This window comes from Chiroxiphia lanceolata, chromosome 7, assembly GCF_009829145.1.
Source record: "Chiroxiphia lanceolata isolate bChiLan1 chromosome 7, bChiLan1.pri, whole genome shotgun sequence".
Classification (NCBI taxonomy): Eukaryota; Metazoa; Chordata; class Aves; order Passeriformes; family Pipridae; genus Chiroxiphia; species Chiroxiphia lanceolata.
Window position 1 is genome coordinate 28,515,210 of NC_045643.1, and position 26,383 is coordinate 28,541,592.

General features: G+C 41.3%; 1 protein-coding gene across 2 annotated transcripts in view; it reads right to left on the reverse strand.

Moving 5' to 3' along the window:
* Positions 1 to 26,383, reverse strand: part of SEMA5B (semaphorin 5B) — a 271,865-nt gene that overhangs the window by 131,313 nt on the left and 114,169 nt on the right. For both annotated transcript variants that reach the window (XM_032693508.1, XM_032693509.1), the window contains exon 4: positions 4,917 to 5,122. In XM_032693508.1, the coding sequence (XP_032549399.1) occupies positions 4,917 to 5,070 (154 nt within the window). In that variant the 5' untranslated portion in view covers positions 5,071 to 5,122. The remainder of the gene's footprint in view (positions 1 to 4,916; positions 5,123 to 26,383) is intronic.

The window sequence follows — 26,383 nt, forward strand, 5'->3', positions numbered from 1 at the left end:
TCTCCTATAGTGTATTTTGCCTTCCCTTTGATGCTTAGCCAGATACACTTCTAATATTTCACCCCACAATCTTCATCCTTTGTTAACTAAAATTTTGGTCTGGGTTGTCAAGATCTTACTTGCTCAAGGAAAGTGTAAATCTTTACCAGAATTTCCTAAGAGGCTTTCCTAGCTGGCCTTTGGAGTTGCTGAATGCTAATGTGCTTTTTTCCCTCATCAATATACAGTAAAGGGAATAATATATTAGTGACCAATTCAACATTAGTGGTGGTGTTTGGTGAAATGTAAAGAACCTTCTAAAGAAATAAATCATATCTTATTATCCTTCAGCCCACAAAGTTAAAACGGCTTTTGCTTTCAATATAACAAGCGAACACTTAGCTGCTCCCCACAGATTTCAGTGTTTGAAGCTGGCCATGTTTCAATGAAATGTTCTTAAAAGAAATAAAATATTGAGAAAATACATAGCAACCTACATTCTAGTCACCTGAATCACATTTATCTGGTAGGGAGTAATAATTACAGACAGTCTGAAGTAAAACCCCAGATATAAACACTCCCAAACTAATTCATTTTGAAAACCTGAGGCAACAGGCAGAGAAACTTGTCTGCATCTAGGAGAGATTGAGGATTAGACAATGGATCAAATGCCACACATTGAGAACTCACATCAGCCATGATGATACAGTCTGCAAAGCTGAGATTTGCAGTCCTGAGATCTAAGCTATTTAACCAAGTCCACCTCCCTCCTCTGCCTCAGCATGGGATCAGTTGAAGTGTTTTTATGGATGAAGACAGGCTGCAATTATTAAAGCAGAGACAAATGATGTTCTTCCAGCTTACCCTAACTGCCATGACCCAAGGGAGAAAGCCCTGGGAGACAGAACAGAGAAAAACCTGGGAAGTCTATCATACTTTTTCCTGAGCATAGTGATTTAATGGATAAAATTAATGAGAAATAAATAATGGTAGAAACTGCAAGTGGAAACCTGTCTACAACTCATTTGCAGTGGAGTTGTGAATGTCCAAATGATTCATGAAACACGGATGAGTTTGCAAACTCTTAAGCATTTCCTTGGTAAACAAGCTGAAACCAAGCACTCTGCAGGCATTACAAACATCTATACATGTCACTCATGGCTCTGGCTCTCGAAACAACAAACCTTACATAGTATTGGTGTGGAAGATGTTTCTGGCTTTCCCAAGAGGCATGTTACAAAGGAACTCCAAATGTCTTTAATGAATAGCAAAGGTGCTTTATGTCCAAGAGAGAGCTGTACAACAAGTAACCAGGCCAAGTATGACACAGGCATTGCCCAGTTGCAAATGGAGGGATTGATCTATTGTTTATAAGATGCATATGGAAAATATGAGAAAGATGAACATGATTGACAAAACCTAGAAACAATTTCTCTGGTGTTCAGATTACCAGAGTGGTCCACAGGGTACTGTGCCAGGATGACAAGCTGTTTTGTGAAATGGGACTTGGATGCATGTGTTCATGCATGTATAAATAAAAAAGGACGCACTAAAGATATACTTGACTTGTTTCACTGATTTCTCAACTCACTGAAAAACAAACAAGCATGCAAGACCCTTAATGTAGCTACCCACTCACAGCTAAACAGGTAATAAAACACCAGAAACAGCCTCCTGGGAAGTAGAAGATCATTTTCTTATTGATCTAACAAGGGAAATCAAACTTTAACTGGATTTCCTATAAGCACAGAGTAGAACAATCTAATTATGAAAAGCCCAGACTGGGTACGTTATTATTGTTGGTGAATTGTACAATGAGCATCATTTATAAGCCCCAGGGAAATTGGGGCACCATTGTGTTAGTTTGGTACTGTGCAAACACACAGGACAGTGCTTGCAGCATGAAATTCCTAACCTGTCCCTCACAATCTCTATGCAGGCTGCTAGGATAAACTATTCAGCTTATGGCCCCTTCCCAGTCTGCATCTCTCCTGGCAGTGCAAACTTTATCTTTAGAATGTAAAGTATATTTAGAGCCAGAATTTATGTCCCATGACTTGTCTAGACCATTTTCTCTAGGTCGCAAGTAACAGCAGGTGTTTTGGAGAATGAACTCTGTAAAGAAATAGGCATTTTGTCTGAACACAGCTAAAGTAAAAGCATTTTGCATATGTAGACTCCTTTCTCCTTAAATGAGCAGGGCCTGTATTGTCCTCTGTCTTTCTTACCACTCTCAGCAATAGAAAGATGTATCAATTCAAACAGATGGTTGACTAGTGTGGATGAGATACAATAAGCACAACATAGAAAATACATAACTTCTCAGGAAATAAGGGTAAAGATAGACAGAAAGAAGTTTTACTTGGGATTCTTCCATGACAGGGATATTATCCAGCCAACTGGATGTTAAGAATATCATCATCTAGGGGTAAAGTACAACAAAAAGAGACTGAGCACAAGCAAGGTGGGAACTGAAGACTAGAGAATACAAAACATGCTATGGCATCCCATTTGTCTGGTGATGGGAAACCTGGCTAGCAAGGCTGTGAAAAAGAAGCTATTCAACCACTTTATAACATAAACTGTTTTGTTAACCTTTTCATTCTGTCAGTAAATTAATGCATCCTGTATGACTGAATGGTCAGGGGCCTTATTATTATTATGGTCCATCCACTGAAAATTGCTGATGTAACATAATCCTTTCCCCTGGCAGCAGGAGCATCAGCAGGGCTGCTGCTGGGGTCATTCTTTCAATCTTTACACATTCCCATTGCGTACCAGGTTGTGATCCATGAGACAATGCATTTGGAGACCCACGGAAAGCCCACGAGCCACACTGTTAAGCAGAGACACCCTCAGAGCAATCTGGAACAGCACATAAAATCTACATAAAATGTATATTCCCCTATTTCTCCCCCTTGCAGCCTAAATCTGCATGTGCTGGCATCAGAACAGGGTATAGCTTTAAGGTAAATTAGATTATGAACTGAGATGTGGTTTTGGATGTGTGAGCCTTCTTCCACAGATTTTAAAAGATATGTGCAGTGGAAAAAAGGTGCCTTTAATTTTATTCCTGTGTATTTTCCAGCTGAGCCTTGCAGCAGAAAATATAAGATTAAACTATCATGAACAATCACAAGGAAACAGCTGCTGAGAAAAAACAATAACTCTGAATCTAACTTGGGTTTAAGAGACTCAAATGATAATCTGGGTCATTTTCTTGATGTGTCTGCAATTTCAGTCTTTCTTTTGCACAGTTGTCAAATTCTAATTAACTCAACAGTTTTTGCCCTGTATCACTGAAGAGGGAAAGGGAACAAGAACAGTGAAGGGGAAGACAGATTATTTTTTTTCTGTGAAATATTCACGCCTGATTAAAACAAAGCAAACTGGCAGATTATGAGCGTGTTTACATAGCCAGTGATTCTGTGGAGAAGCAGTCATATTGAGTGCCAAAAAATGCCCACCAATTCCTCAACATCAGGAACTAGGGTTCCTAATGCAATGAAAGAATTAATTAATGCAGAATGATTTACCTCAGTGCTGGATCACACAGACACAGCCTCTATAAACTCAAAGTTTGGTGTTACTGGTTAATAGAGAGAGCAACACTTTTTCTCTTTTCTGTACCTATAACATCTTCATTATTGTATTATCTGTTTAAATATCCAACTGAGGTTCACCATGTTTTAACAGCAAGGGTTTCTGCTTTTGGCCCTACCCAGTTAAAACAGATGGTTAGACTTACTTAGCAATTAAAATCAAGGTTTATTTACCAGAGCAAGGTTAGAGCCAGTGCTGTATCCTATAGGCTTAAAGATTTTGCTAATTTATTTTAATCCACTTAAACCTCTAAGGCATGGATAATGGAAAACAGACAAGAAATCTCTTAAACTTTCCAGTTTAAGAGACAAGAGTTTCCTTCTCCGTGAAGAATAGTAAAGCTCTCTAGAAGAATCCTGAAAGGTCAGCAAAGATGCCTTTGACTACTTTCTTCCTGGAAACTCTATCTCAAAGGTCACAAAACCACAACTAAATTGCCTTTAGCAAAGAACCTAACTAGAGACACATTGCAAGATACTTAATTGCCTTTAGCAAAGAATGTAACTGGAGATGCATTGCAAAGCCTTAAATGGAAACCGAAATCGATATTTCAACATTTAGGAGGAAACCATTTTTAGCAAGGAGACTCAGCAGCTGCTCATGCTGGCACATTGAGCTTTGCACACTGATCTGAAGTGTATTTTGAAATAATGGTGATACCAATATAATGATCTACCTGTTGTGTGAATAAGTGGACAGATTATCCAGGTAACAATTTAGGAGTACATGTATGCTCATGGAAAATCTGACTGGGATAAAGACAAATTCTATACTTCAAAAGAGCAGTAAAAAGATTGCCCACTGCCACACAAAGGACCCCTCTCACATTCAAGTTAATTGCCCAGATGAATGATAGAAAAACTACTGGCACAGGTGACAAATATGTAACCAAATCAAACCAAAAAAGCTCCAAACAAAAGGGCCACGACTCCCTGCAATTCTAAATCAACTTACTTCTCTTGCATTCAAGTGTGTCCACATTCCCTATCACATTTCACTTATTAAGTGTCTGGCTCCAGCAAGCCAGGTGAGGTATATAAGCATTACTGAATCCAGTTAGAGAAAAGGAAACTTAAAAATGGTTTCAGAGTGGCACAGGATTACAGGGAGCCTGTAGCAGAATAGAAAATGGAGATTCTTAGACCAGTAGTTCCAAATCTGCCTGTATTAAGTGACTGCTGTGAAACTTCGAATTAAAACACTGTAAAGCATCAATGGGAAAATAATTGTCAGGCCACTTTCACTGGCCTGTGGATTACAGGTGTAAGGAAAACAGTACAGACTAAACCTAAATGGATCATCCTACTGGAATCTGAAACAGGAATAGCTCTTACCTTCAAAAGCAATTGTGGGGTGTTCTTTCCTGACACACTGCTGTTGTTCAGCTTCAGAGTATTCAGGTGCATTCTGTGATGCTGAGAGATGAAAAGCAAGAAGAAAAAGGCTTGGCAATGACAGGGAAATGGCCTTTAATCTTGAAACAATCATGACTGAAGGGCGGCTGCAGAACTAGCTTCCAAGACAGGCCCAGGGAGGATACCTGAAATACAAATAATTCCACTTTCAGAAAGATGAATGCTTATCCAGAGCATGTAGCACAGGTAGGGAAGGGTGGAGGTTCCCCTTTCATCCCAACCCTACTTGTGCTAGGTACACAAGGTAATATTCCACAAACAGCATGTAAAAAAAAAAAACAAAACCCACAAACCAATTTACAACTGTATTTTGACTTCTAACTTCAAATACAAGGGAAGTGCACAGCTCCCTAAATATCTATCTTGGTGTGCCTTTGGGGGATATGTCCTTAAACAGCAGCTGCAATGGCTGACACTGACAACACGAAATCTCAAATACTCCAGGTGTAAACGTGTGCCCCAGTGTGGACACCTCCCTCCTTGGTTTCATGATGTGCCATGGTAAATGTCATGCTACATTCAAGAGATTGCTAAGGAAAGGCCAACATCAGTCATCAGGAAAACACATGTGTAATTAATACTGTTCTAATAGGTGATTTATACATTTTACCACTGCGGTTTTAAATGTCTTGAAACAAAAAAAGCCAATTCAAAGGTGTTGCCAGGAAAGTGCTAATTAAGGTACAATAGAAATTAAGAGTTTATTGAGGAAAATGGTGAGAACTGAGCCAATTGCTTGCATTATTATGGGATGCTATAGCTCCCGGTCACAAGAGCTGAGGTACAGCTAAAGAGGAGGAGCACTCACTCTCAGCAGAGGAGAGCGGAAAGTCATGCCTTTTCTGCGTGAGCTTTTTTAACAACAACAACAGCAGCAGTAAAGGCATAGCTCTAAAAACTCCCTTGGGCTAAGCAGGTCTGAGGCAGGGGATGGAGGATTAATTAGCCCATGCCACAAGCTCCCCAAGATGACGCTGCAGCTTAGGAAAATCTGCATAGAATTTAATCTTACTGCCGTGCATATTATATTTTCCTATGTAACTTTGTTTAATTATTGCAAACGTGTTTTCAAACAAATGGAGTCTTCTACCCTTAAATCCTACCTAGTGTTAAAGCTGATTCTCATTAAATTCACAAGTAACAAGATTTTCAATTCCTGCAGGTGTAGTGATTCACAAAGGCAGTGTAACAGTCAACACCTGCAGTGCCTGATACCTCTACATTTTCATTTGGAATCTCTAAAACACTTTCAGTGACCTGAAATGGTCAAGCTGATGGCAGGTAACATGAGGCACTGATGCACAATGGCAGGCTTGTGGCGTGGGGCAAACTCCAATAGTGTTACATCAAGGAGCTTGTAAAGGTCTTTGGGCATCACAGGAGCAATAAGGGACGGCTTACAGCAGCAATGGGAGATGGTTTGAAAGATGTTTTATTAACTGCATTTCTCTGTGACTTTAAATACTGGCATAAAGATGAGCTGCCAACACATCCATTATGTGCGTGCTCAGCAGTAGCTACATACCTCTGACTGAAAACAGCACTGGCATTCAGAACTTGGGGTAATTCTAGGGACTTGGTTTCCCAGCTAGTGTGAGTGAGACATTACAGCATTTCACTTTTTTTCCAGCCCCCTACACATGCAGATTTTATGCAGTGATGTATAAAAACACCTTCCAGTTCTCCAAAAGAGGTTCTACAGCCCTTTACTACAGAGGGTGGCTTTTTTAAAAACATAGCAAATATAACGTTAAATTAAAAAATGGGACTGGCAGAAGGGAGAGATGTGAAATCATTTAAAGCTCAGGCCAGCACAGCATTTAGCCATTAAGCACAGGCATACTGAAGGGTGTACACCACTGAGCACCGTGGCACCTCACGTGATGGACATGTTGTGCAAGTCACACTGTAATAAAAATTATCAATGATGAGGCATCAAATTATATTTTCAGCCACTGGTTTAAATGATCATTTTTTTCCAGTACAGATCCAGAAGTGAAGCACAGCTCAGAGATGTGAAGGCCAGGGAGATGCATTTTGTACAGCTTTCAGATACACTTAAAGTCAAAGCCAAACTTTCCTTAGGTGGGAGATGGTTGTTGTGGGAAATGCACAAAAGGCAAAAGGACTTTTTCACTGTCAGATATCCTTGCTGGAAACTGGAAGAGACAGTCATGGAAATCTCACTTTATGCATGCTCTACTACTCCCAGTGCAGCCATTACTGGCTAATCCTGAAAATAAGGTACTAAACTAAACAGATTTTAGTCTGAGCCAATATGGCCATTTTCATGTATTTATCATCCAAACAATGATCTCAAGCTAGGTGAAAAAAAATCTTAAAACAAAGACACATGGTAGGCTCTCATGCTCCTCTACAGCCTAATGTGTTGTACAATCAGCAGATGAGTAAATTCCAGTTTCAAACTTACCAGGGTCATGAAATGATATAAAGTTGCATACGAGAAAGCTTCATAGCATCCCACTGCCTATTCTGTGCCAAAGCAGAGTACATTTACTAGTGTTTTGTCTGGACTAATTGTAAAATGTGCCAAGTAGCTGGATTTCTGCCACTTTCCCTGAGAGATTTTACCACAGTCCAAGAGACTTCAGTGTTCCTTAGAAAGCTCGAATCAGTATTTGGGGTAAAGTTCCATCTTCTTTTTCCTTATTGTCATGGGAAAATCCAAAGTGTGCATGAACACAATGATTTCAAACTTGATTTAAAGTGAGAATTAATATATGACCAAGCAAAGATGAAAAAGAAACATTATAAAAAACTTGTACCCTCCACGATGTTCCCTGTCTCCTACATCCAACTGTGTTGATCAAATGTGTGAAGCTTTCACGTGCTGGAAAATTGAACAAAATCAGCATCACGTGCAGCCCTGAGCTGGTGTCTACTGGAGTAAGAGTCAATGGGTAAATGCCAGCTTGATCAAGGGTGACAAAGCCAGAGCCTTGGAGCACCAGCTGAACAATAGTGAGACAGTGGATAGCACTGCAAAAGCTTACTCCTTCAACCTGCCCCTTCCCAGGGTGCCTTGCTCACTTTTTCTCAATATTTTAAGAAAGACTCTAACTTAGTAATTATTATTTCCAGCCGCTGCAAATCTGTTTCCAAGAAAAAACCCCATACTCCAAATATGAAGCAGTGCCATGTGCAAGCACAGGTCAATTGAGTGCCAAGAGCAAGCTCGTAACTGCCTGGGAGAGTCGAGCAGTTATGAAGTGCTTTAATGACATGAAATGTTTTAATTTTACTGGAGGTGGCCAAGCCCACCCTCCAATTTTGCCCAAGCTGCAGATTTTCACTGTGAGGGCTGGAGTATGACCAGTGCTTAGGACCAGTCCCCATCCAGACTGCTAGAACACTGAACGTCCCAAGCACAGCCCAGGCTAGCGCTGCTTTGCACTACTGGAACTTGCCCTGGCCTCAAGCTGTTTAGATGCAGTTAAATGCTATAAAAAGAGCTGTTCTTATTAGACTCTCTGCTCAGAATGGCTTAGGCCTCAAGAAATCAGCTGTCAAGTTTTCAGTGCAGATGAGAGGAGAGAGCTCAAATCCCTGGTGAAACTCAAATCTCAGACAGGACATATAATTTCAATTCTTTATTTACTCGTTTTGATGTGTCTTTACCACTGTAGCTATTCCCCTCCCCAGCCCAATGCAGACATGTTAAAAAAAGATAAAAATGTCAAAAAATATTATCTCTCCAAGTTTATCTGTCCTCTCCCTCATGAAAGCCTGTCCTCTGCACCACTGCACAGCCCCAAGGGACAGTGATGGGGAATCTTTCTCCCCTCAGAGGGATCTCCCCTCAGAGGGATTCACTGCACAGTGAATCCCTCCGGCCCTCTGACAAAAAAAGGTCAACAAATTCAGGCTGCACTGAACCTGGTGAAATATGCTCCAGAGACAGGCATTTTATAGAGCACCACTTCTGCCACCATCCTCTTGTCTCTTAAATCAGGCTTTCTTAGCTCATGAGCCTCCCTGACTGCAGCGGCGGTGGCAGGGGATGGGCAAAGAGCGGCTCTGTCTGGGAAACGCAGGTCTGCATGCTCAGAGCGTCCCCAAAGCTGGGGTTTGCAACCACAGCACCTGTGTCAGCACAAACTCATTGCCACCTGCCCACTTCTCACCCAGGACATTCCATGGCAGCCCAATGGGGACAGTGTATAATTCTGCTTTGCCTCGTGGCTTCACTCCCGTGCAAGGGCAGCATTCAGGGGATTGCCCGCAGTTCCTCCCTTATTCATTCTCAGGGCATGAGTCTTTTCCAACTTGCCCCGCATTGTATCACTGTAACTCCATTGATTTCACAGGAGCTAATCCTGATTTACAGAGGGTAACTCAGATCATGCCCCTTTTGACTAAAGCTCCACATCTAAAAGAAAAATACCTTCAATCAATCTTCAGGGCTTTAAAACAAAGCACACTTTAAAAATGGCTGTACCAGGAATTCATATCCTGCTTTCCTCTAACTGTAACTATCATTTTAACTTAATAAAATGTGACAGTAAAGTTAAAGGATAAAAGAAAATGCTTCATCTTTCATTTTAAAGAAAACCGATGCCTTTAAAAAAGACTAAAAAAGGAACCTCCTGTAGAAGCTTTAATTCTTCTTTTGGGGATCTTTTGTGATTGGCACCGTTATGGTTTTATTAGACTGGAATACCAGAGGGAAGAAGAGCAATGGAAAGAGGTGGACATTAAAGTATTCAAAAAAGTACTGGAAGAATAAGGGAAAGAAATATAAACATTATAAAGCAAGACAGCTCAGCAGTGTTGCTATAACAGGCTGGCACAGGCAGCTCTGCCCTAGAAAACAGAGAGCTCCAAGGCCAACAAAACTATGGTCCTTTATTCATCTGATGCTCCTTGCCCTTCTCTTCTACCCTGTCCAGCTGGAATCCATCCCCGTCGACTGGTTCCAAGGGCCATTCCACACTATCGAAGAAAAAGCACAGCTTTTCCCTCTGCCCCTGGCCACATCCACACCCTCAGCCCTCAGCTGTACCCACGCTGGGGAGCTGGATTTGTCTCACAGATGAAATGTGGCACACTGCACTTGCTATTCCAGAGATCAGATCTGATATGCACTCTTAGACTGGGCTCGTGGGTACTGAGCTTTTCTCATTTATTTATTTGTGAGGTAAATCTACAGGAATGGTCTAGAGTTCAGAAAAGAATCTGTGAAGAGATCTTGTTTTGCTTTAATTAAATCACCCTGCGGTCTTCTGAAGAATAGGCAAGCTCACTTTGAATTTCACGACAGCTTAGATGCTGCAGCTCTTGTTCTGGCTGGGTTTCACCATGCTGCTGTGTGCCCACCTTGTTCAGGGCTTCCCAAGGCCTCAACTACAATATCATCTATGAGCCTCACACTGAACTTGCTCTCACAACACCCCAGGTAATACAAACCCACATTTTCATACAAATAATCCAAGAGTTATCTTCTAAAAACCCACACAATTCAGCAGCAATTCAACATCACAAGTGTATGCACGTAATATGCTCTCCTGTGGCGGAGCAGAAACTTGTGCTCCATCCTGACTCCTCTCATAGCTCCTGCCTCACACAATCTGCAGGGCACCAACTGCAGCATCACACTAGGCTTTATATCAGGAATAAAACAATCACGATTTTGCAAGACGGGTCAATTTACTGAAACCCTTCTGTTATCTAGATTTGTATAAATAATTCAGGTAACTCTTTGCAAAGTTTAACCTATTATATTGTTCAGTTCATGGCTCATGAAGTCTGTAGTGGAGCTGAATAGTAATTGTCTATACTTTGATCTTCTTAGGACCACATCCCATGAAAGATTGACAGTGCACTTGGGGCACTTTATTTCTAGAGCACTTTCTGATTGCTGTTCAAAGTCACCCAGGACTGGCCAAGGTTCCAAACCAATCCCACAAAATGCAATGGGATGTTTACATTTGGATTACATTTGTAACAAAGACAAAACTCTTAATAATGGCTCGGAACAAAATGAATTGGTTGGTGTCAGGCCCCTTTCTTGTGGACTGGTGTAGGCCCTCAATGAGCCATCAGCCACCACTTGCTTACTTGGCCTCAGTAGCACAGTCAGTGGCTGCATCGTCCTGGAAATTGAACTGTTCCCTCACCTTTAGAGGAAGCCCTCCAGAACAGGAACCTTTTATAGAAAGCTTCCATTAAATAAAGCTGATTCAACAATAAAAGCCTGTGTAACACAGCAAAATATACTGTACCTCTGGGTTCCTGCCAAACCCAGTGGGCATAAATAAATACCTGCTCTGCTGACACTCAGACCTGCTTCTGAATAGTGCTAACCTGACCACACATTGAGTGCATCCCCAAGTGCTTCGAGAGGCTCCCCAGAGAGCTCTAGATCTTTTTTTACTGGCTACACATAGTATAAAGACATGAGAGATTTTGTTAGCATTTGTTTGGGGTATGAATTTAGCACTTGTGAAAAGGTGCCTTGGAGTCTGAAGTCCTCTGTTTATTCAAAGATTGTATTTGGCAATGAAGGCTTACACTCATTTATCTCCCTGGCAGTACACTACCACTGTTTTCTAGAAGACTGCCTCTACAGGGGGATGGAAATACCTTCTATTTGCTCTTCACAGAATGGTCTCTCTGAGAGATGTCAAAGTAGAGGTATTTATTTTTGGTAACTCTGGGATCTGGACTGACTATGGAATTATTTTTCTGTGTTCCATCTGCGAAACACAGAGATGAAGGCAGATTCCAACACAGCAGCAGAACGCAATGGATGCTGCTATGGTACTTAGCACAACTGCAATTCAGGCACAAAATTTACTGGAGCTTAAATTACGAATCCGGAGCTTCTGACTCCCAGTCAAACTCTCTGGATGCTCCATCAAAAGGAGAGGATGAGTGAGTGTAACGCTCCAAGAAAGGAGCCATCCTAGAGCTCATGGGACAGCAGCAACACAGCAGGAGTAAGTATTCCAGAGGTGCTGCCTGCAGCAGGTCTCAGGCTCAGGGCTCAGCGTCCCTTGCAGTGCAGTCACCTTTCTCACTGTACACATGATTTAGTGTACAGTGCAGTAAATCCAAGGTGCCAGATGTGCTCTTTACATGCAGATCAGCTGTATAATGCAAGTACAGCAGATTCAGCATCAGACACTGCAAACAGTCACCTGGCTGCAAGAGCTCCTTCTGCCTTGATATTTGGTATTCAACCCATAGACTGATGCCTTAAGCCTACAGCTGTTACAGAAACACCAACATGACAGCTTTTCTTCAAGCTGCTCCCCTGCACAATGTGGCTGGTCTGTAAATGCGTAAATTAGCAAAGCCACAGTCCCTAACACCACACTGTGCAGCCAACGTCATTCCAACACATCATTGTGCCGACACTCTGGAGAGGCTCCTCTATTAGCAGTGATTTCCAGACATGTGATGTTCCTGCTCACACACCTCCCCACTGCAGTTCTGACATTACAAGTGGGAAACTGAGGCATGACACAAATTTGTGATGCAGCCGCTAGTACCTGCAGCCTGTTTTTGGTAAAGACAGAAAGAGAAATGAACTTCTGGCTCTTCCCAATGCTTTTGGTATGGGGTTGTCTTTTGTCTCATAGTTTAATATGAAAACCTAAGTGTTCTTGAATTTTTTGTCAGCATTAACCATTGTTTTATTAACACTAGTTTGTTATTCAACTCTATTTAGAGGGTCCACTGCAGACATCCCACAGGATTTTTAGAAAGGAAGTTAGTGACAATAGTTCCAAATTATATTAGGTGTAACATAGGTTGCTAACTTGCAAAGTTTCTCTCTTCAACACTGTGACAGCAACCAGGGGACAAGTGCAGTCCTCAGATTGTGCCAAGCAGATAAGCAATCTTGACAAAGCATGTAGCAGTCACTGTGGTGCCCCTGTGTCCACAGAGCTGGGAATACAGTAGAAAGAAGAAATAAATAAAAAACCCCACACTTAATTCTCCTTTGACCTGAAGCAATCCCAGAATTCAAGTCTCCAGAAGACAAATGCCAAGCCATGAAATCATCACACCATCTCCTGCCTGAGAATCAGCCATAATATATAGGCTGGACTTTCCCTAGAGCCTTGTTTTTTCAGTTTAAGGACTCCAGCACTAGCTCCAGGGCTACAGCTTCTGCCACCTGCTCCCTTCTACTCCATCCCATGGATCCCGTCCCATCATTTACATAGCCCCAAACACCAGAGCCAAAGGCAGCTGTTGCATGTTTCAAACCCAGCTCATCCCTCCCAGCAGCTCCTTCCTCCACTGCTATATTGCAAAAGCAAGAAGAGAAGAGCTTTTTCTTTTAATGCTTGCCCATGCAGGAGACAGAAACCACAGCTTGTTTGCTTGTCAAAGATTTGTGATTAGCTGGTGCCACATAACACAGACTCATGGTTTAATTGTAACTCTAGGAGAAGAAGCATAAAGCACCCCTGTAGCGCAAGTCCAAGTTTCAGCCTGCTTGGAAACAAGAATATGTTTTGCTGCAGTGTCTCCTTGGCACAACACAGCATCATTTATCATAAGGAAACCTTTGGCTAGAAGGCATTCAAACAGCCTTTATATGCCCCAAATATGAACAGACAAAATAATAATTGTCAGCCAAACTCTTTTTTTGTCCTGCCGTGCCCAGCTTTTCTCATATTTCTTGCAACAGCAGTTACCTGTTGAGCTCTGTTAACTCTTCCCCTCGGAGCAGCAGGGCTGCTTTGGTCTGCCCTGACTTTCACACTGTACTTGGAATACTGTGAAGTAGGGAAACTCTTCCCAGAGCCTCCTGGCTGCAGGGCAGCACTGAAGGGAAGCAGTGCAAAACATATACACTCACAAATGACAGGTTATTACCGACTGCTGTGTATAAACAACATGGGACTGATTCCTCATCTGCTGAAAACAACAGTGACATCAATTTTCCCCATGAAAAATATCTGGTGATCAACAGTTTCTGAAAAGACAGAGCTGAATTTTTCTCTCCCTCCAAACATGCTACACAACTTTTATGGTACCAGGAGCATTGTACTGCTCACCAGCCTCAGAACACAAGTATTACTATGCTGGGTGACAGTAACATCCTTTTAGAGCTTTTCTCAAAAATTTAGGCAAAGGGGAAGTGAAGCAGGACAGCTGACCTTCAAAAAAGCCCTTGGCTTGCTTGCTTTTAATGAACTGTTGTTTTAATTTTCACTGTTCACTGCTCTACTTTAACTAAACGGTACACAGTACTGTCCCCATCCTGTAAAGTGTCCCTCTCCCTAAATTCCCGAAGACATCAAGGTGGGCCAGTATTTAATGCAAACCCAACGATCTACAACTTAGATAAGAAATTCCATGTTGGAATGTAAGGGAGGAATATTTGAGACTGAAAGCTGGGACCCTCTTCTACACTTACATTTTTGACAGTCAGATGTCCAGCCAAAACTGGACATCTGAATCTTTTCCCACCAGGCAGGAGAAGCAGCCTGCCAGTGGACACCTCAGCCCTGGAGTGTCAGCTCTTTGCCTCAGAAATGCTTTAAAATACCCAAACAATCCCTCAGACAGAAACCTTGTCGTCATCTTCCAGGAGACAGGGTTTGAGCAAGCATTTGGGAGCTGATATAATTTTAATACACTCTGAGACCAGCCGTTCTAGAGAAGATGAATTATTTGTAATGAATTCCAATCACATGGCGCTCCAGCCCCCACACCTTCATCCTGCATATATAACCAAATTAGTTTAGGAGATGTAAGTTATTCAGGGACTTAGCTGTTCAGTCTGGCCTTGGAGGATTTGCTCTCATTATGGCTTTTATGCAAATTCTGTCCTCCAAATCTCTTCTGAATCAATTATTACTAGATTAATTTAAACATGTCCACCTGGGGTGCCTGTATATCATGTGCCTCATGTTAAAAAGTAAAAAGGAGGATAATGAATTCAGGAGGTGACTGAAACAGATTCCTGCTTTGTGGAAATGTGACCTTTTTGCATAATGTCATAAAAGAAAGAAGTTCCTTCAAGAAACATGGCAGACAGGGTCATTCGTTGGATCAGCTGGGCTTTCAATCACTCTTTGGAAATTAGCATGATACAATAAAAAATTAATAAGAAATTAAAAAAAAATATCACTTTAATGCTCCAGACTATTAAAGTCTTTGATGGACTACTAATTGAAATGTAATGCTTAATTTTAAGCAATGCCATTTTATTAATGGTAAAAACTTGAATTAATGTCATTAACCAATGTTAATATTACAAATTCCCTGAGGGATAACAAAGCAATTATGTTATTCACAGAACTGAAAGGGGGAAAAAGATGTAATCTGTACATGGCTGCACTAAGGCAGAACAGACCGCTTCCATCTGCATTTCCTCTGCTGAGAAAGGGGGTTTGTTTGTTTTTTTGAGCAAAGAGGAGGTAGAGGAAGAGAAGAATTTGCACTAAGTTAATTACTGCTGATTTTCAGGCACTTAATAGCTAGGAAATTATTCTGTTACTTAAACAGCATACTGTGGGGATCCTGGAAAAATAATTTGGGAATGAGAAATTGATTACAAACCCTCCTTCTTGGAGGTCTCCCCTGTGTGTGCTTGGATCCTAACACATACACACCAACAGCTTTCACCTGATGGAAAATCCTGATGCAAATACATCAGCCCCACACCTGGCAGCAAATGGCTTTATGGAGCTGTGCTGGTTTGTATCCGCTAGGGATCACCAAGGAGAACACATCCTATGGTACTCAGTGCCCTCAAGTTCATGTGAGGGCAGGTACTTTTATTTTATATAGTTTAGCAAGTTCAGCATCTTGTCAGATCCACTACTCATACAGCAAGATAGATGGGGTTAGCGTTAATTAAAGAACTAAAAGTAATACCCTTGCTAATTGGCAGAAGTCACATTGCCCAAAGGGAGTAAGAACCTTGTATGGCAGTGGTATAATACTGCATTTACTCCAGAACAACCATGTTTGAGATAAACCCTTGATTAACTGTTTTTTTTATTGTCTGGCTGATAATTCAGAGACAATGGGGAGATTCAGCAAGCCAGAGCATGAAGATTTCCCCAAGGAGCTACAAACTACTACATTATTGCTCAGAATTCCAAAGACTTTTGCTTTCTATTTACAAAAAATGAAAGTATTCCAACATGCCCAACACATCATTGTCAAAATCCATGACTAGCGCAAATGCCTCTTCCAGTGTGCACTTTTCAAGGCAATCAGTCAAACGTGCCACAAATTTGCAAAGAGTATTAACCCACAGAAGAGATACAAAAATTAGGTTCCTCTGTTGCATGTAACATGCCAATGCTCTGGTGTAAACTAGCTCTCAGGATGCTCAGGACATCCTTCTGAGATTGTCCAGCCAAGCACTTTTAAAAATAAGGTTAATCTCCTTCTTAGAGGAAAAAGAAAAGCACTGACACTAATTACTACTAGGCTTCCTGTTTATGTTGCATGGGGTGTAAAACCTCAATACTAACTCAAAATAAATCAACCGAAAAAAGACCAAGGTTTTCAGTGGAGTGAGAATCTACTCCTGAATTTGGCTGTATATAGTAACAGGGATGTATATTTGGTGGCTGGGATCAGGATGTCTTTCTCTCTTTGTAGCCCAAGCACAGAACACCCAAGTGCCTCTTTATGTTTCTGTTCAGAATACAGATCCAGCTGTAAACACAATGAGATTTGGGGGTTTTACTTAAATTGATATAATACTTAGCAATCTTATTATAAATGGCAGAATGAGCAGGAGGAAGAATTACTGCAAGGTTTCCAGTCTGCTTACCAATGAGCTCCTGCACGTGGCAGGCTTCAGTCTATGGAGCCAGTTATGCTCAACAGCATGATGTCTTTTCTCCTGCAAATTTGCAAATCGTTGCATTTTGTTTTCCAGTAATCACTTCTCTCTTACCTCTTTTCTCCCCCATTTCCTCAAAGAACAACATCAAACCTCCTGTGAAATATCTCCATTCTGTCACTCTTCCATTTTCTCTTCCAACTCCCCACTCCCAACTTGCAAACGAGGGAAGGGAAGCCACTGAAGACACCAAGGTCAAGGCAGAGTGAGACAAAGTCAAATTCATGCAATCAGTTAACACCACACGCCATCAGACCATTACAAGAGACATGAGACATTATGGATTGCAGCTTAATAGATCACAATAGAGGATGATGGGGGAGAGGAGAAGAGAGAAATGTTCCTTCTGGGTTGAGACTTGCTGATTAAAGTGCACGAGTGGGCAGGGGACAGCAACAGTGTTTGCGTTCCTAAAGCTGAGACTTACCTCTCGATATTAATGGACACACCATTGTCGCCAGACGCAATGTTTTGTTATTGCGTGATTAATTGAAAGTCACATACAATGACATATTACAGGCAGGATAAAGCTGTCACTGGAAAGCAATTCTTCACAGTAATTCCTGCCAGTCTCTACAATCTGAAATTGCATACCTCGTTACAGACGACCCCTCAAGCACAAACGCATTACATATCTTTATATAAATAACAGTGACTAACAACGGCAGTCTGAGGTAATCTCTGTGGGATATGAAATCGAGAAAAAGGTAAGGCAGAGAAATTGCCTTCAAATATTAGTAAGCTTGTCCGTGCTAATCTCCATCAAATGAACCATTTCTCTTTTCCTTTAAAATAAAAACTCTTTCTGCTGGAGACGCAGAAAATATGATAGAAGGACACGTTGTTGCATAAATGACAACTAGAAGCCTTACTTCTTCAAAAGGCCACTGGTTCTAAATCTTAAAAACTTATCTCGATCGAGACTAATTAAACTTTGACACAGTCGCTTTATCGCTCACTTAGGTCAGTAAGTATAAGTAACCGGTCCAGCTCACTTTTTTAAAGCTCCCAGATCAAAGACTCTTTTATATTTCTTTTGGCAGCAGCAAGAAGATATCAAATCATTAATTTTCTCCATGCATTTTATTTCAGTCGGAATCACTGCATTCAAAATACAATGTGGAAAAAAAAAATCTACATTGCTCAAGGGAAAGGACACAGCCCAGGGGAATACAGGTGCCCAGGAAATAGCTCGCGTCACTTATACTTTGTGTATGACAAATTCACAGCTGAACTGCCAGTAATGGTACACAGTTGCCTGATCTCCAGTTGGCATTTAGCGCTCCATTTCCCACACCATTGGCTAATGGTCAGATCTGATGCAGTGCTCAGTTTATTTTCTTGCTATCTGAACATAAATTGGAGGCAATACCCACTACTCAAGTGAGCAATATTTGAAAGACTCATCATCAGATAGGGTGGTATCATTTAAAATCAACAGTACCCTCTCTTTTGCAACCTCTCCATTAAAGAGCTTCATTTCACACCACCACGGAGATGGTCAGAAGTTTTAAGCCCTTTCAAGCTCACCCACTTGGACTTTCTGCTATCAACCACTTGCAAAATAAGGAAAAGTGATGCAAAGGTCTTTACCTGCTTGGAAGACGTTCTCTACCTCCTCAGAAGACCTCTAGCAGGCTCTTGTAAATCTGCCACTGACAGGAGCCAAGAGAAATGGGGACAGGAAAGCACAAAGCCTGGGCTGTCCTGTGGCCTGGAGGCAAATAGCAATCTCTGTCTTCACCTAACCCAACCAGAGCCCTGCAAGAGAGTAAATCTGTGTCCATTGGCCTTTTTAACAGTCCCTTAATGACCGTTAACTTTTTTCAGCCAGCCATTGATTCTAATGGCATGTGCATTCACACACAATAATACCTCAGACGGCCTTCATTAATTTACCATGCATAATTTCTCTGAAAGCTTTTGCCAATAGAATACCCCTAAACTGACTCACTAACTCATGAAGATAAAGCACTTTCTGTGTGAAACCATTATGCAGATGCACAGCATTCTCCTCAAATAAGTTAAAAAGTAGCTATTGTTCGGTGTCTACCCATTTTTCGGACACTAAAAAGTACCAGGGCTTGAAAAGTAAAGCTGCTGCTGGAGTATCCGGTGTGACAATGAATATGTAAGATACTCCAGGCTGGGGAAGGAACAACAAGAAAAAAGGCAAATTATATGAAAAAACCTTTCTGCCGAGAAGCTCCTGAAATCTCTTACAAATTTGAACAATGGGAAGTCCTAAAAGTGAAAGGCTGTTAAAATACCAAAGGAAAATGCGGTAATATAGATATTCACGAGTCCGTTCATCCAGAGAGAGGGTGGGGGAAGATCCAGCAAAGGGAGTGTATTAGAAACAAACTATCCCAGAGAACAAGGGTTTAGAGCTGTCAGGAACTACAGTGCTGTCATTAGCCTTGCAATAAATTATGGAGCTGTCGGCATTTTCACATTATAAATCTCTCGAGCCTCCTCTTACGTACATTGATGTAAGATTCAGACCCCAGTCCCATGGTGGCAATGATACTGCAGACAAAAGTACCACAGACCCCCTTTGGAGGTATAAGACCCATAAATATAACCTATGGTCTTATAAACGTCACAAGATGTTGGCTGTAGGGAATAAAAACCGGTTGTGGTTTTTTTTTTTTATTTTAGTATTATTACAATTAGTTTGTCTTTAAGCAAAGTCACAGGATGACAGGTGAAGAGCTGATTGAAAAGGTGATCAGGAATAGGCTCCTCTTTTGCACTACACTCAAGTCTTTTATCAACTTGCAAGTCTCTCATCCCTTTCTGGAGGATTGATCACAGAGCCCACGAATGCTGTGACTCCACTTCCAAGGTTATAGGTGCTGTCCTGACTTATGTAAAAAACCACCTTCCATAGACATACGCTTGTGATGCCCTCTAATATTAAATGTGGAGGTAAAATGAAGATTAAAATAAAATTAGATCTGAAAATTTAATCTGTCTTAAATTCATGAGCTGTGGGACTCGGGGTTTTGGACTCTCATCAATGAGCAGAGAACCAGTTGCAGGGAGCACAGGAGCCACAGAGCAAGTGGATTAAAAGCAGAGTTCTTCAAAAAAATCTCCATTAAAAGAAAGCTTAATATAATTAAGGAACGAATTCTTTGCTGTTATTTCGACATATAGACTGTAAAAGAGGCCCCATGTACTTCAGTGCAAAAAAAAAAAATAATGAAGACTGACAGCATATGTAGGGAAAATATGCTCACACGGAGATACTTTTTTAAGTGAAAATCACCAGAAGGATTTTGGCAACATGGATTTAGTAAAAAGAATGTAAGCCATTATCAGCATAAAGGTAATGAAAACTCAGGGAAAACACTAGTGCCTGGAGTCAGTACTGCTAAAGACCATTAATACTGTCACTAATTACCCATGCTTAACTACAGCTTTGCCTGCAACTGTAACATCACAAAATGCCAATAAACTGGTCTGTCTAGGGAGTAACAGACTGCTTCAAAAGCCCCTAAATACACGTTTACAGACAATATGGGGAAAAGCCATCTAACACACCCGAAGAGGACTATCTTCCCTCCCCCCTCTTTTTTTCATGCATTTACCTTGCTCCGAACAACAAACTCTTCCCCCATGCTCAGACACCAAAAGCCAACCCACTGAGCCCAGCCTCTCAAACCAGGCCAATGTGAGCATGGACTCCAGTTCACCAGTTACTCAAGTGGCAGTAGTAAATCTCATCACCACATACAGGCCTCCACTAGGAACCAAGCAGTGCATATGCTGGAGGATTTGGGACTGGAAGCAGTCTGCTCCAGATAAAGTAATGACTCAAACACAAGGCAGGAGACACTCGAGGATCCCAGTGTGTGCAACAGCCCAGCAGAGTTACAGCTGCCCCCAGCCCTCCATTCAGCAGGAACAGCAAATCACTCTGTACATTTTCCTAACCCTTTAACAGTGTTTCCATACAGCACCATCCTTTGCTCTTGGTTTGTGCATTACAGGGGAAAACCAGGACAATGTTTCCCCTTTTAATCCTCGATTTTTACATTAATTTTTTTATTATATGGGGTTTTTTACTGAAATCTTGCAGTGTATCTCCTCATAAAGTAAACAGCACTCTGCTTCAGAGAGAATATATAACAGCAGAATAAAATTCTGTCCATATGTCCGAAGTACAAGAAGTTCACAGTCAGAGCTGGCAAATGGTGTAATTAATCCTGACTGCATTTCAGCAAAGACAAATGTAGAAATAATGTACAATTTCTTTCTTTGTGAACTACCACTTGAGAAAACTCCCTGTCTGTATCATATACACCCAAAGCAATTTTTGCAGATTGTTTACAATAAATCAAATTTGGGACAGTGCTTGACTGATGAAATTTCAAACACCATCTCTTTATTCTTTGGGTGCTCCTTTTATAATGTCAAGTTAACAGAAAAAACATAGCGGATACACAGACGCCAGACACGTTCAAAGGTTTCCATCTGGGCTTTAATTACTATCACAGTTGCCTCACTAAATTGAATACGTTCCTCCTCCTCCTAAGGGCTTTGCCTTGTATCTGATTTAGCTTACTTTGCCTTGATGAACAAAATCTGGTATAATCATTTTCTATGATGCCCCAGAGGAGCATCATCCTGTGTATAAACTTGCTGCCCCTTAAGTCAGTTTTTTACATTTCTCTAGACATTACCCTGAACTGTACTCAGAGATATTGTTTTTTTCCTGCAGGAAATTATTTTGGAAGCATCCTAGAGCAGATTTTCTCCAAAAGCCACATTTAGATTAGATTAAGTCACTGCCATTATTGTAAAACCAAAAAAGAGGAAAGAATGTTTAAACTACTTCTTCCAAATGCAGAAGACAAACAAATCCCTCTTTCTCCCCCTCCACGCAGCATCACCTGTTCCTGACCCCACTGACCAGTTCATTATTGCTTTCAGATGGTAATTAGTGAGGCCAGACAGCCTGATCTTTGCCATTTCCCCTGACCTGTTAGGCTTGGCCTCTGTTATTATCAGTGTCTTTTCTATAGGTGTTCTAAGAGAGCAGTAACAAGTATGCCATCTGTTTTAGCTCTCCTGACTTGAACTGTTAAATAAAAACACGTAACATCATCCACAAAAATACCATTGTTAAGGCTCTGCAGCAAGCTCTGAACCCTTTATAATTAACTGCAGACCTACTTGTTGGTTTCCAATAAGGTCACTCTTTCAGTAATCAGAGGTGGTCCCAGGAGGTAGTACATAAATAGCCTATATCGAAGCCTAAATTAGGCTAACTCAGAACTTCCTGTATTCTTCACTGCAAATAAAGCAAATATTTATAGGCTCTTGCAATCTTTGAGGTTCCTATCTAAGAATTAGGATCAGAGCAGCTCTTCTTGCTCATGGTAAATCAGAACCCTAGCAAATGTCCCAAAGTTCAGATTCCTCAGTGTATCACTTTTATTTGAAACTCCCCACATCATTCTTTAGACATCCTTAATAAAAAAATTATTTAAAAAAAAATTTAAAAAACCTGTAATGCAAAAGGGAGATGAAAACAGACTTTGAAGGAAAAGTCTGCTGAATTCTTGTTAAGGCATATATTCACAAACTTAGAACATCTGGCTTCTATTCTGGGCTCTGCCACTGATTCTTTAGGTGGCCTCGGGCAAGACCTTTCAGGTTTAAGTCTCCATCTTTTCTTTCTTTGCAAGCAAGTAAGATTTTTCCTTTCTTCTCCCTTTGCTTTCTGCCTTGACCATCCGGAACCATGCATAATTTTAAAGAAGACAAGTAACAGCATCTTCTCACTGGATGCATCATTTAAGTAGACACTTCTCTGAAGGATGTAGGCTTTGGACTGTAAGCATCTCAGGGTAAAGACCATCTCCTAACATTTGTCAAGTTTTCTGTTTTACAGACTATTTAGAGAAGGCTAATGGTATTCTGTAGGAGTTTCTGGAAGCAGCTGGCTGAGCTTCTGCTGGAATCATCACTTTAAACACTGTTGGGATGTCATTGTTTTATTCAGAGGTGTCAGAATGCCTAGAGCTTTGGCCAGCCATCTTCTCTCATTAGTAATTTTCACACAAGTCTAAATAAATGTGTTTGTACTGTGCCCAACTTAATGCAGCTCCTGTGTGCCACATTAACACAGCTAATAAATAAAAAAAATCCTATTCATGATATTCTTACACCAAGCCAGCAGTAGAAAATGGCCACTCATCAGGGAAGCGGGAAGCATTAGTGGCTGAGGTGGATGGTGTTAGCAAACAGGCTCCAGCTGGAAGAGTAAGCATTATAAGTAACTTTATCATTTATTTTCAATGTCAAACTGCATTTCCTTGCCCCTCTACCACCCCATAGAGAAGGTCTGGTGAAAAGCATGGTACCCATTTATCCATAGCTAGCTATGGAGCCAACAAGCCTCTTTGTTACATTTTGGCCTGGAAACTGAGATCTGAATAATCAATGCTGTTCGGCTGCTGCCTCTACACAGTGCAGGAAGAATGATACCAGTGGGTAATGAAGAATACTGCTTCCTCAATAGCTGCCACCAACACTCTAGATGCTTTTCAAATACACAATATCCAGCCTAAAAGTGTTGTCAAAGATCTCTCAGACACCACCAGAACACAAAGTTAATACACAGGGTAATGTTTCTGTGAATACATCAGTGGAACTCCATTCCTCTTGTCTTGACCTGCACCCAGCTGTCATGCAGCTTCCTTACATCTCTTAATCACTATCCATCCATCTTACATGGAATGATAAAATTATCGTATTTCACAAGTGTTCTAAGAACAGAGACTTTACTTTGGAGCCAAACATACTTAATTATCATAACATGTATACACATTTTCCCCCAGAATCTGGAATGTCAGATTAATCAGATTATTTATTTCTTTCAGGTAGCATCGTTAATTGTTTCCCTGTTCCCCAGAATAAACATTTGAACAAGTGTTCTGGAATCACAGCATCCCATTGAACTCCCTCCAGGCTGTGGACTTAGAGAGCAGAGGTTCCCATCTCCTTTAGCCAGGAAACTAGCTCCTGTCCTTTTAGGACCAGGTTCTACCAATACAAATAATCCCATATCATCTTCCTCAGATGGACTGAGTCTTTGACAGATGTGATTTCATGGATAGTCTGCAGAAGCTGCCCCTCTCAGTACTACTAGTTCAGAGTTCTTTGTTTACACTGCCTTTTTCTTCACCTCTCTTGTTCCTCTTATGAGAAGCCCAGCTGCCAGGTTGAGACAACTACATTTTTCCAGAGCAATGAAGCTAATGTTAATTCCAACAAAGTTCAAGAGAGTTACAACAATCTTCTTGGGCAAGACCCTTTGCCTATGAAGACACCTGACACGGGAGAAAGCTGAAGTCTTCCCGACCATCAGGTTTGCAAAAATCTAAACCAAGAAATCATTCACCTGTTCTCATAAATAATAATATTTTGCTGTTGTGAGTTTAGAAACTGAGCTCTGAAATCTAGGAGTGCTAAAGGAAAAGCATCCTTCTATGGATCCTGGGAGTACGCTGGGTGGTTCACTACAAAGACGACAGTTGCCCTAGAAACCTCATAAACTGGAGTGGCAGATAACTGAAGTAGACGAGATCTGTCAGAAAAAGTTTGGCACCATCATACCAATGCTTTGAAAGCATAAAAATGATTAATTGTCTGTGTTTTCTTCAGCACATCAGAGAAAAGTTTCTCCTAGAAGTGAGGGACAGCTCTTTGAGCTGTGTTTTGCTATTCACTCATCTGTTTAAATTTAGAGTGTGGGATTTAAAGCTTACTTAAAAAAGAAAATTAAAAGCTATTTCATTCAAATGAAAGCTAAGTAAGTAATGGGCTTGTGTTTGTTCCCCTTCTCTTCCAAAAATATGAGTTCAGATAACCTTCTAGAAGAGACTGGTGTCCTACTGGCCCTAAACCTTATTTAACACCACCATAAAGGTAACTCATGTTACTTGTAACTTGTAACTCATGTAACTCACCACAGGTCTCATTTTCTGCCAGAAGACTATCAAGACAAAAAAAAATTTGAAGGTCTGACCTGCAATGCATTGACACATCAACCTTATTTTGAACAGATTCTAACGTCATATCAAATTACAGAATCATAGAATCATTTACAAAATTACAGAATATGCTGAATTGGAAGGGACCCACAAGGATCATTGACTCCAGCCCTTAGCCCTTCACAGGATCCTCCCCAAGAACGACACCATGTGCCCAAGAGTATCATCCAAGCACCTCTTGAACTCTGTCAGGCTTGGTGCTGTGACGACTTTTCTGGGGAGCCTGCTCCAGTGCCCAACCACCTTCTGGGTGAAGAACCTTTTTCTAATATCCAATCCAAACGTTCTCTGACAGAACTTCAGGCCATTCCCTTGGGTCCTGCCACTGGTCACCACAGAGAACAGATCAGTGCCTGTCCCTCTTCTTCCCCTCACAAGGAAGTTGCAACTGCAATGAAGTCTCCTCTCAGTCTCCTCTTCTCCAGGCTGAACAGACCAAGTGCCCTCAAGCTGCTCCTCATTCATCTTCCCCTCAACGCCCTTCACCATCTTCAATGCCCTCCTTTGGACACTCTCTAATGGTTTAATATCTTTCCTATATTGTAGTGCCCAAAACTGCCACAATATTCAAGGTGAGGCCGCCCCAGTGCAGAGCAGAGTGGGACAATCCCCTCCCTCAACTTGCTGGTGATGCTTTGGCTGATGTCCTCAAAGACACAGTTGGCCCTCCTGGCTACCAGGACACTGCTGACTCAGATTCAACTTGCCATTGATCAGGTCCCTTTCCACGGCACTGCTTTCCAGCATCTGATTCCCCAGTCTGTCTGTACATCTGGGGTTGTCCCACCTCAGGTGCAGAATCCAGCACTCTCCTTGTTGAACTTCATATGGTTAGGTTTTTAGGCTTTTTTAGGTTAGAAAAGACCTCCAAGATCATTGCATCCACCTGTTATCCCAGCACTACCAAGTCCACCACTAAACATGCCCCTAAGTGCCACAGCTACATTTAAACGCCTCTAGGGATCAATCGCTTTCCAGGGCAGCCTGTTCCAGTGCTTTACAACCCTCCCAGTGAAGAAATTTTTCCTAGTATCCAATCTAAACCTCCCATGGCACAGCTTAAGGCTGTTTTCTCCTGTCCTATCACTTGTTAGTTGGGATAAGAGATTACTCTCACCTCACTACAACCTCCTTTCAGATACGTTTCAAGCTCCTTTCAGGAGCCTCCTTTAATCCAGGCTAAAGTCACTCCTGATATGACTTGATCTCTAGATTGACTACTCAAGGTAGTGAGTGAACATAAAGGAGATAAAAATCAAGGTTTGGTTTGTAGTACTAGAAGACACTGACTTTTGCCAAGCCCCCTAATCCTGATTTCTCATCTACAGTAAATAAACAACAACATTGAAAAAGAGAAGGCTGAGCTTCAAAAAGAAAAAAATCTTTGCTGTAACATATTTAAACTTGTGTTTCCTTGTCTGGCCTCTTTGTGTATGTTTTTCATTCCTCTTCCCTCCTCTAACTGGCCA